A 12530-nucleotide genomic window follows, 5' to 3' on the forward strand; every position below is an offset into this window, starting at 1 on the left:
TTCCTCCCTCCTTTCCATTTCCCGTTCTAGTCTTTTCTGGGATGTTACTTGTATCCTCGACAGTGATATGGAAAATGCGTGTTCAATTTATCCGCCATCTCCCTGTTTCCCATTATCAATTCCCCAACATGCTTTCCTATGGGACCAATGCTCACTTTAACCCATTTAAACATCTATAGAAATTCCTACCATCTATCTTTATATTTCTAGCTATCTTTCCCTTGTATTCTATTTTCCCTCCTTATTAATCTTCTTGTAATTTTTTTGTTCTTTATACTCTGTCCAATCTGCTGACTTACCACCGTCTTTATTTAATTACTTTTTTTTAATGTTTGATGCCTGTCTTTAACTATTTACCTTAAAATGGGCGAGTCCTTCACCTGGAACTTTCCCTCATATTGAAATGCAACTCTATTCTGAAATAGACCTTTAAATGTCTGCCACCGCATCTCTATTGATCCGTCACTTCATCTAATTTTCCAGTCAGTTTACTTTAGCTAGCTCTGCTTTCATGCTGTCGTAATTGCTTGTTTATGTTTAAAATACGAGTCTTTGACACACTATTCACCCCTCAATGTTAATCATTTTATAACTGCTGCTACCTAGAGGTACAGGGTTATACAATTAATCCCATCTTGCTGCACATTACAAGGTCTAGTTGCTCCCTGGTTGGCTCCAAAACATGCTATTCTAAGAAACCATTCTATGAACTATCTACTCAACCTTTACCCTTCTGACCTGACAGTGCAAATAAGAATTAATAAATACGCACTGATAGCCATTAGAGACATGGCTACTGGATTGACATACATTGGGATGTTGAGTATTGACAGCAATGTGACATTTACATATGGCAGTCAGTTAGGAAAAGATGGAATGGTGGAGGCTCTGTTAACTAATGGCGGGTGTTAGCACAATTGAGGGAAATTACCCAAGTTTAGGAAACCAGGATGTGGAGCTGCTTTGGGTTGAGATGAGAAATGATAAAGACAATAAATCATTTGTGGGAGTGGTGTATAGGCCCTCTAATTGTGACCAGAGAGTAGGACTGAATACAAAGGGAGAGATAACGTGATAATCAAGGAGGATTCTAATCTCCATTTAGATTGGAAAAATCAGAAAGATAAAGGTAGCTCAGATCAGTTAATAAAATGTTTTTAAGAATAGTTTGTTATACAGCATGTCCTGGAGCCAACCAGCAAGCAGGCTATACAAGCTCTATACAAGTACCACAAGCTCTGGTTCCACAAGATCCTACAAATCCATTGGCAGGATAGGCACACCAACATCAGTGTTCTCACTCAGATCAACATCTCCAGCATCGAAGCACTGACCACCCTTGATAGGCTCCGCTCCGCAGGCCACACGGTCCATACGCCTGACACGAGATTCCCAAAACAAGCACTCTACTCAATGCTTCAACACAGTAAGCGAGCTCCTGAACAACAAAGGAAACACTTCAAGGACGCCTTCAAAGCTTCCATGAAAAAATGCAAAATCCCCAGCGACACCTCAGAATCCGTAGCTCAAGAAGTGTGAATTGAAGGAAAAGCTAATTTGGGAAGGAGTTGAACCCAAATTTCTACACAGAGCAAGCTGAAGCCAAGCGTCAACAGTGAAAGGAAGGCATGGTAACCTGGGAACCCCACCCACTGTTCCTTCAACCACCCATGACAGGGACTGGAGGTCACACACCAGACACCTCGGATCTTGAGAACTCATTTTCAACGTGGAAGCAAGTCTTTCTCAACTTACAGGGACGGCCTAAGAAGACTTCTCCACTTTTTAATCCTATTTCTCCATAAACATATTTTGAAGCCTCGAAAAAACCTTTCAAAAACCAGGGCCAACAGGTAAGGTTCAGGTTGTCACCATTTTAAAAGTTTTAAAAACCATCAAATTCATGCATGCGGTGCAAAGAGTTCATCAAATTCATTAAGTCACTTTGGCGACAGTATCAATGCAATGAATCAGATTTGGTGCTTCCAAATCTTCAGCATAAATCAACTTCCTCTCCATCGGATATTCCGCATTTTTGAACAAAATGAGCTTGTGCACGAACAATTTGATCGCAAAAATCACAAACCATCAAGCAGGACTGCATGCATACTTCCGCTCTTTTTGAAGGGTTCCCTGTCAAACATCCACCTTTTCCATTTGGTTCAAACATGATCCTTGAATGCCTCGTTGAGGCACACTGCCAAAGGTTGAAAGATGTTAGGTCCCCAGTATAATTGCAATTTGGATGTTATTACTTCAGTGACCTCATCAGTTAAAAGGGATCTGAAAGTGTTCCACATTAATGAGCTCCAATCTGCTTGGGCCACCAAGATGTTGACTCTGCACATCATCGATCCACAACTTCAGTCCATTCTCACCGTCATGCTGATAAACTCCTACCGGGCACTTGATTTTCAGCATGGTTTTACATTTGAAAATTACCAGAGACTTTAATCTTCTACCGTCAGCCATGGAAGCTAGTACCACCATCATTAATCTTGTCTTCACAAGTATCATGGTTTGCACAAAACTGTTTTCAAACTTTTCCACTCAACAATTCAGTCTGCTGTGTGACATAATGGTCTTTGTCATTGCATAATGGAAAGATCACACGAAACAGGTAATTTTGGCAAAGAACTTTTGGTTTCTAAGCAATCTTGGTCTCCTGCCACAACATTATGATTTTTATTCCACAAAACAGCTACACCAATTAGCTGTTGATGTGACATTTTTGCTGAGATATGTATGCTTTGCATTTCTGGTGATGTAACTGATAAGTTGAAAACCAATTCTGATATCTGCTTCACAAGATCAGGCCAGTAGCTGGTCCCAGTTCACATGACGCATTTATTCTTCGGAATGTTTTCCAGGCCAGATTCCACCTACCTCCTCCCATTTTCACACCAGCTTTCCCCAAACACCTAATTTCTTCCTCAATGTAGCACAGTTATTTGAAGAATTAACAAAGGTTACAGCTTTCAGTTTCAATCCAGCTTTGAACTTTTTTTTGGGGAGGATCCATTTCTGCTCATCATTCACCATTTGCAGTACGCTCTATATTTTCTTGGCAACACAGCCCACATTCCATGCTCGTTCCTATGCGCTGACTTAGAATTAAAACATGCATTTCCAAGGTGAAAAATCGAAGCTCTCTCCTAATGCAAGTTTGGCACTTCTTAGATGGCGAGTCAACTTTGTGCCAAGTATAGGCATAAACATGAACTTTCATATCAGGAAATTTGGGGTTGTCTTATACATTGGATCAATTTGTACACGGTGATCTATGGTGAATCAGACTAGTTAGTCAGTTTTTGTTTTTGGCCTTAATGATCTGCATCACAGCTTTTAATGATTTAAGCATTAGTGCTCTTTTGTTCCTCTACTCTACTTAGATTCTCATTTTTACAAGTAAAATGTGACCTCTTTACTGTGTTTATCAAAATACAATATTTCAAACATCTGTAATGATGATCAATCCAAGAGCAAGCCCTTTGACCATTTTTCCACACTTTGCAGTCCTGCACTTTTCTCACCAGCTGCTCATCAAAGCCTCCACATTTCTAACCGCAATGAGCAATATGATGAAGGAAAAGAACAAGGTGGTTTTCAGTTGCCCCCTTCATGTATGCTTAAAAAAAACACAAGTCCTCTTCTGCAAAGATGCTCCACCATTTATCTGTGCTGAACTTCATTTGCCAAGTTACTATTCCCTCAAGCGTGTCTTGTGATTTGTTGTACTTCCCTCTGTGTCGAACATGCCTCCTAAATTGTTGTCTACAAATTTAGGAACTGTGGTTTCGATTCCAAAGTTTTTTTTTAATATAAACTGCAAATAATAAATGGTAACAGCACAGATCCTTGTGGGATCCCATCTTAGATACTGCCATCTGAACAGCTATCCTATACCTCATCTGTTTTCTGTCTTTCAGCTAGCTAGCCATTCTGCTAATTATCTCTGACGCTGCATGGTCTGACTTCATTCATTAGTCTATGGTACCTTACATAAGAGCAGTCTGAAATTTAAATAGACTATATCTCTGCTATTCTATGCTACTCTTCAAACAGTTCAATGCAATTGGTCAAGTTAAGGCTTTCCTCTCTAGAATACATGTTGATTACTCATTATATTTGTAATTTCCACACATGGTTCAGCCAACAATCCAAACTATGATTTACTTCCTTTAGCTTCCTTTCTGAATATGGGCTAGTCTTCACAAACATCAGTATCTCGACTTCATTCTCTCAATTTACAGCACAAAGTTACATAAGTTATCAATAAGAAAAAATGAAAATGAAGCACCACAATTATCCAAATTTCCCATCATATTATTATTAGTTTTATTTGCATCACGTCCAAAATTCTAAAATACTGTAGTCTCAAGGCAATGAATTCCTAGATTATGGGACTGCTAAATTGGTCAGCATTCACAGGTCCAGTATTTCACACCACATAAAACAACAGGAGTAGAAACATTTTTATTTAAGGCCAACAATGCATTCGAATAAAGAGCAAGCATTGCTGTCTGAGAAAAAGATGCAGCTCTTAGCAGAGAATGTTGACTTAAAATCATCTCTTTTGGCAGGAAAAGCAGCACAGCATCTTCTCCTAACCCTTGTGAAGATTATTCCCAAATAGATGCCTGCTGTACTGATCACCTTAATTTACCATCATCCCTGTAATGACTGATCTATATCTACAGTCCAGTAATGCTTCAATTGTAAATTCTTGTCCTCATTTTCAACTCCCTCCATGACCTCATCTCTTGCATTCTCTGTAACCTCACCCAGCTCTACAATCCTGAGATCTCTGTGCTCCCCGAATTCTGGCTTTAACACATATCTGATTTTTTTGCTCCATCACTAGCAGTCGTACTTAGGCTGCAAGGTCTGGAATTTCGTTTCTAAACTGCTTCCTCACCCCTTCAAGATACTGCTCAAAACCTAGCCCCTATCTTTTAGTCACTTTAGTGTCAACTAATGCGGCTCAGAGTTGGATTTTGTTTATCACTCTGAGGACACTGAAATGTTTTAAAGGTGCTACATGGATGCAGTTGTCATAATATAATTTCTCTCAAATTTTAGCTTTCTACATGAAAGTTTATTATTTTCTAGTTTAACATTTCATTAAAATCTTGTATTAAATGTTGCATTCTATAAAACCAAGCATTTGCCACTTCTTGCCAAATTGCATATCTTGTCAAACTCATTTTAGAATTATTTTGTAATCTACTCTAAATTCACTGCTCAACTTAGAATCTATAAATCTAACCAATACGCATTGAGTTTCTGAACCCAGGTCAATGATCTACGTTGGAAACAGGAACAGTTCCAACAGCAAGCATAGGGGTACCAGTTTAATAATTTTCCCAATCCTGACGTGACAGATTATTTAGCCAGTAAATCACTACTGGGCTAGTGGAGATAGCCAGTGGAGGTAACTGATAATTCAGAACTACTGGGGAATTTTCCTCTTTCTTGAGAGTGGAAACCTGCAGCTTGAGTGAACTAGGACACCTCTGCCAAATTATGTACCAAGACACAAAATTAGTTGTTTCAAAAGCCTTACCATTTAACAGATTAAGAATCACATTCTAAAAAGTTTATCTTTAGAATGATTCAGTTTTGTTTTAAAGCATCTTTTATCATTTTGTCTGCGTGTTAATTAACTTACAAATAAATCTCACCAAGCAACTTTAGCCTGGAAGTGTTAGTTAGCAACATTACAATTTCCAATCTTTAGAATGGACAACAGAACATAACTGGTGCCCCCAAAGTGTGAATGGGGGCGGGGGGGGGAATGTAAATGACAATAAAAGGGTGCAGTTTTTAGATCATGGGAGATTTGCTCTGCTTACAGAAATTAATTATTGATGTGAAGACAAGAGTGTTAGTTAAGAACCCAAAACTCAAGATTTGATGTCAGCTTACAGACTAAACAATCTGCTCTAAGTATCAATTTAATTAAATCATCAGAAGTACTGGAAATTCTGCCGCAAGCAATTTACCTCCTGACTCCCAAAGTTTGTTTAACACTTCCGCAAAGAAAAAGAGTGGGATGGAATACTCTCCACTTGTCCTCTTCTAAGGCCAAACCAAACAAATTCAAAATAAATTAGGACAAAGTAAAAGGGGCAGCTCCCCAAAAGGAAGAGGAACAGCCCTACCAAAAACAAAAGTACAAAGGAAACTTAAGACACATCAAATCAAAATGTGATTGTCGGGGTCTAGAACGCACCCCAGCCCCTGCGGTGCCCAGCGGGCACAGAAGGCATCAACTACGCCCGCAGACATCGCATGTTCCCTATCCAGGGACACCTGGCCACGAACGTAGCCGCGGTAGAGGGGCAGACAGTCGGGATGGATGACCCCATCGATCGCCCGCGGCCTGGACCTATTGATGGCACATCTCCCCAGGCCCAGGAGCAGGTTCACAAGGAGGTCGGCATCCCGACCCTCCCCTCTCCGCACCAGGTGTCCGTAGATCAGAAGCATGGGACTGAAGTGCAATCCATCTATAATTCATGGACCGCAGCCTTCCAGGGCGATCAGGGATGGGTAATAAATGCTGGCCTAGCCAGCCCACATCGTATGCATGAATTTTTAAAAAACTTGCCATGATGTCTACAGCTCCAACATTATCCAAGGCAAAACTACACACTTGTTGAGAATCCTACTATCTGAAACTTCCGCTTCACCACCAGTGCAGTGTGGATGCACCAGATTAATTCAACAAGGCTCCTTCAACAGTACTTGCCAAACCCTATCACCTACAAGAACAAGAGCAGCAGCACCTCCATAGCATATACCATTGCCAAATCCTCACTGTCAGTGGGGCAATATCCTGGAACTCTCTCCCTACAAGCACTGTACTTATGCCACATAAGCGGACAGTAGTGGCTCAAGATGCAGTACATCACCACTTTCTAGACAGATTTTAGACATGGAAAACAAATGGTGGCCTTGCCAATAACACACACGAACAAAGAACAAAGAGCAGCACGGCAGCACAGCTGCTTCACAGCTCCAGGGATCTGGGTTTGATTCCTGGCTTGACTCTCTGTCTGTGTGGAGTTTGCACATTCGCCTCGTGTCTGCGTGGATTTCCTCCGGGTGCTCCGGTTTCCTCCCACAGTCCAAAGATGTGCAAGTTAGGTTGATTGGCCATGCTAAAAAAGAAACGCCCCTTACAGTACTGAGATGCATAGGTTAGAGGGATTAGTGGGTAAATATGTAGGGATAGGGCCGGGGTGGAATTGTGGTTGGTGCAGACTCGATGGCCTCTTTCTGCACTGTAGGGTTGCAATGATTGCTAAAACAAAGGGGTGGCCACTGCAGCACAGGGGTATACCAAATCATAGATCTCCTTCCGAGATAAATTCTAATTCCACATCTTTTTAAGATTTACGAAGATGCTACTGCGACTTGATGGTTTGAGTTATAAGAGGCGGCTGGCTGAACTGGGACTTTTTTCTCTGGAGCATTGGAGGCTGAGGGGTGATCTTGTAGAGGTCTATAAAATAATGCAGGGCGTAGATCTGTTGGGAAGGAGGGGGGGGGGGGGGGGGTGTCCTGGTCCGGAGGTTGGGGGTGACAGTCGGGAGGAGCATTTTTCGATGTATGAGGCAAATTTAGCCATTGGACCACTGGAAAATGAGGCTGGAGGAGTAATAAAAGGGAACAAAGCAGTGGTAGGGGAACTGAACAGTTACTTTGCATCAGTCTTCACTGTGGAAGACACCAGTGGGATGCCAGAGCTCCACGAGAGCGAGGGGGCACAGGTGAGTGTCGTGCCCATCAATAAGGTGGTGGTTCTGGGGAAACTCAAAGGTCTGAAGGTGGATAAATCACCTGGACCGGACGGACTATACCTCAGGGTTCTAAAAGAGGAAATTGTAGAGAAATTGCTGGTGATCTTTCAGGAATCACTGGAGGCAGAGAGCATGCCAGGGTACTGGAAAGAAGCTAAAGTAACACTGCTGTTTAAGAAGGGAAGGAGGCAGCAGATGGTAAATTATAGGCCAGTTAGCCTGACTTCAGGCATTGGCAAGATTTTAAAGTCCATTATTAGACATGAGATCGCAGAGTACTTCAAAGTGTGTGATACAAGTAGGATTGAGTCTGCACAGTTTTGTCAAGGGGAGGTCATGTCTGACGAATCTGTTGAAGTTCTTTGAGGTGGTAACAAGGAAGTTAGATAAAGGAGAATCAGTGGACGTGATTTATTTAGATTTCCAGAAGGCCTTTGACAAGGTGCCGCATAGGAGACTGTTAAATAAGTTAAATGCCCATGGTGTTAAGGTAAGATCCTAGCATGGTAGAGGAACGGTTGACTGGCAGAAGGCAGAGAATGGGAATAAAAGGGTCTTTTTCAGGATGGCAGCTGGTGACTAGTGGTGTGCCTCAGAGGTCACTGCTGAGACCACAACTTTCCACAATATACATTAACAATTTGGCGGAAGGAACGAAAGGCATTGTTGCCAAGTTTGCAGATGATACCAAGATATATAGAGGAACAGGTAGTATTGTGGAAATAGGGGGAGCTGCAGATGGACTTAGAGTGGGCAAACAAGTGGCAGATGGAATACAATGTGGAAAAGTGTGAGGTTATGCACTTTGGAAGAAGGAATGGAGGCATAGATTATTTTCTAAATGGGGAAATGCTTAGGAAATCAGAAACAAAGGGACTTGGGAGTCACTGTTTGAGATTCTCTTTTAATATGAAAATAATTTCATCAGCTAGAGACTGGTGAACCTGTGAAACTCTTTGCCATAGAAGGCTGTGGAGGCCAGGTCACAGTGTCGAAGAGAGACAGACAAGCTCTTGATTAATCAGGAGATTGGGTGTAAAGGAAAAAGAATGGGGATGAGGAAAATATGACCATGAATGAACGACAGATCAGACTCAATGGGCCAAGTGGCCTAATTCTGCTCCTATGTCTTCTGGTTTGGGGGTGGTCAGGAGTCAACAGGTGTCGGGGAGGGGGATGGGAGTCCAGGGTGGGCCTGGTCGGTGGACGTCCCAGGGGAGGGGGGGCATTGGTTGACGGTCATCTGGCAGGGCAGCCAGGGTGGCCGGTAGACAGCCTACGCGTGGAGGGAAAAGAGGCGTTTCGCAGGCGGCCTGCAGTGGGGAGTCAGAGGGGAGGCGGGGGGTGGGGATGGGATGGTTGTGCCGGGTGCTGGGGTGGGGATGGGATGGTTGTGCCGGGTGCTGGGGTGGGGATGGGATGGTTGTGCCGGGTGCTGGGGTGGGGATGGGATGGTTGTGCCGGGTGCTGGGGTGGGGATGGGATGGTTGTGCCGGGTGCTGGGGTGGGGATGGGATGGTTGTGCCGGGTGCTGGGGTGGGGATGGGATGGTTGTGCCGGGTGCTGGGGTGGGGATGGGATGGTTGTGCCGGGTGCTGGGGTGGGGATGGGATGGTTGTGCCGGGTGCTGGGGTGGGGATGGGATGGTTGTGCCGGGTGCTGGGGTGGGGATGGGATGGTTGTGCCGGGTGCTGGGGTGGGGATGGGATGGTTGTGCCGGGTGCTGGGGTGGGGATGGGATGGTTGTGCCGGGTGCTGGGGTGGGGATGGGATGGTTGTGCCGGGTGCTGGGGTGGGGATGGGATGGTTGTGCCGGGTGCTGGGGTGGGGATGGGATGGTTGTGCCGGGTGCTGGGGTGGGGATGGGATGGTTGTGCCGGGTGCTGGGGGGGGGAGATGGGATGGTTGTGCCGGGTGCTGGGGTGGGGATGGGATGGTTGTGCCGGGTGTTGGGGTGGGGATGGGATGGTTGTGCCGGGTGCTGGGGGGGGAGATGGGATGGTTGTGCCGGGTGTTGGGGTTGGGGGGGGGGGGTGGGGATGGGATGGTTGTGCCGGGTGTTGGGGTGGGGGGGGATGGGATGGTTGTGCCGGGTGTTGGGGTTGGGGGGGGGGGGGGGAGATGGGATGGTTGTGCCGGGTGTTGGCGGGGGGGGGGGATGGGATGGTATGGTTGTGCCGGGTGTTGGGGTGGGGGAGGTGGGATGGTTGTGCCGGGTGTTGGCGGGGGGGGAGGTGGGATGGTTGTGCCGGGTGTTGGCGGGGGGGGGATGGGATGGTTGTGCCGGGTGTTGGGGTGGGGGGGATGGTTATGCTCGGTGTTGGGGTGGGTAATGGGTGGCTGACGGGAAAGTAGGTGGGAGTGGGTGGTGTTATGGTTGCTGGGTGGGGTGGGGTGTGGGGGGTAGTTGGCGCCGGCAAGTGTTGCGTCTCCCTCACCCCTAATCCGGGCTGAATCTCTTGGCGGTGAGGAGAAGCCGCCCTGGAGCGGCCTCTTACCTGCGGGCGTCCCTGCGGCAGGAGCCCAGGCGGATGCGGTAGGCCAGCTCGATGTGCTCCTGCTTCACCTCCTCGGGCCGGACGCTCTCGGTCCACTGCCAGGCCGCCTTCTCCAACTGCTGCTTGGGGGCCATAGGCACCGCTCCGCCCGCGGCTTCGCTCCGAGCCCCGGGTCGGGGTTTCTCCGCTCCGAGCCCCGGGGCCTGCTCCGCGCCGCCGAGTAGCCGGGCCGATGACGTCCTACACACAGGAGCACTGGAAAATGTGACGTCACGTCCGCCGCGACCGAAAACGTAATACGCAATGTGCGCAGACTCTGCGCAGCGTCAGTACGCAGGCGCTTGCGCGTGCTCAGAGTGCAGCTTCGGTGTGAGGCTTGCGCGCATGCTCAGTAGTGAGGCTCAGCGCGCATGCTCAATTTTGAGTGCACAGGCTTAGTATTGCGGCTCAGTGCGCATGCTCGGTATTGAGGCTCAAGTGTGCAGCAGCAGGAGATGATTGGGTCCATGGTGTTGGCAGTGCATGGAGGAGCATTCATCTGTAGACATCTCTTCACTCTGTAACCCTGCACATTCTTCCTTTTCAGATACTAATCCTATTCTCTAGAGCAGTCTCAGCATACGGGTTAGACCATATGAAACTAAGAAGAGGAAAAATTTCTTCACTGTTAGAGTGATGCCTGGTATAATTCTCTCCCACCGAAGACTAAGTCACTGAATGTATTTAACAAAGACATAGACATTTTGAAGATTTTAATTGCATCAAAGAGCATGGGGAGCAAGCAGGAATATGGCATTGATATTAAAGCTATCAGGCCATATGATAGAGGAGCAGAATTAGTCCATTCAGCCTATTGAGTCTGCTCTGCAATTCCGTCATGATAAGTTTGTAAAACCCTCTTCCTGATCTTTTTCTGTAACATTTGATCCCTTTACCAATTAAGATTATATCTATCTCTGTCTTAAACATATTCAAATACCTGGCCTCCACAGCTCCTGTGACAATGAATTCCATAGATTCACCACCATCTGGCTGAAGAAATTCCTCTTTGTCTAAGAGTTGTCCCTTTATTCAGACTATGAACTAGGCTCCAAATATATATGTATTTGTGTATATATATTAGGATTTGCTGTGGATCTATTAGAATGGTGGAGCAGGCTCAAAGGGTCAAATGGTCTACTCTTGCTCCTAGTTTCTGTGTTTCTATTCCAGATCTTTACCACTCAGTGCATGAAACATTTTCTTACATTGCTTTTGCTTCCTTTTTGCCAATTCATATCAATCTGCCCAATCATGCTCCATCCTTTCATGACTAGCAACAGTTTCTCCCTGGCCACTCTATCCGGAGTAAGAAGTCTCACAACACCAGGTTGAAGTCCAACAGGGTTAATTAGTAGCAAACACCATTAGCTTCCAGAGCATTACTCCTTCATCAGGTGAGCCAGCATTCATGATTTTGAACACCCACACCTCTATCAAATCTCCTCTCAGCCTTCTTTTCTACAAGGAAAACAGTCCTAACTTCTCCAATCTACAAAAATATTCATTCTTGAGTTTTATTGTGCCGTTCGCAAAATGAATACTTCCCTTTCTGGTCACTGAATGGAGATTTTCACCTTCCCTTTAGAGCTTAAGAACTGGATAGGATTAACATTCTTGAGATAACTGCTGTGAGTTTATAAACTGAATGAATTTCAAGCACAAATTCAACTTGACAGTGTAGCCATAACTGAGCCATGACTACTGTTTGCTCAGGAGCTTTAAAGTTTATTTATTGGTGTCACAGATAGGCTTACATTAACATTGCAATGAAGTTACTGTGAAAATTCCCTAGTTGCCACACTCTGGCACTTGTTTGGGTACACTGAGGACGCATTTAGCATGGCCAATGCACCTAACCAGCAAATCTTTCATACTGTGGGAAGAAACCAAAACACCCAGAGGAAACCCATGCAGACACAAGGAGAACATGCAGATTCCGCACAGGCAGTGACCCAAGCTGAGAATCAAACTGAGGTGCCTGGCGCTGTAAGGCAGCAGTGCGAACCACTGTGGTGCTCACATTTACGAGAATTTCCCAAAATGAAGAACTTTAATCGTACAGAAAGATTAGAGAAGTCGAGGCTCTTGTTAGAAAAGTGAAGTTTGAGGGGAGATTTGATAGAGGTATTCAAAATCATGAAGGATATAGCCAGAGATGCTGTTCTTGTTGGGAGATGGCTGA

The 12530-nt window shown here is 45.2% G+C and overlaps 1 protein-coding gene across 1 annotated transcript in view; it reads right to left on the minus strand.

The window, feature by feature from the left end:
• The window catches only part of usp48 (ubiquitin specific peptidase 48), a 119266-nt gene extending 108729 nt beyond the window's left edge, over window positions 1–10537 (minus strand). Inside the window, exon 1 of the mRNA XM_080181525.1 lies at window positions 10307–10537. Within this exon, the coding sequence (XP_080037651.1) occupies window positions 10307–10440 (134 nt within the window). The 5' untranslated portion in view covers window positions 10441–10537. The remainder of the gene's footprint in view (window positions 1–10306) is intronic.
• Between the last annotated feature and the right edge of the window lie 1993 nt (window positions 10538–12530).

Source organism: Carcharhinus amblyrhynchos, unplaced genomic scaffold (assembly GCF_965287045.1).
Source record: "Carcharhinus amblyrhynchos unplaced genomic scaffold, sCarAmb.v2.hapA scaffold_41, whole genome shotgun sequence".
NCBI lineage: Eukaryota > Metazoa > Chordata > Chondrichthyes > Carcharhiniformes > Carcharhinidae > Carcharhinus > Carcharhinus amblyrhynchos.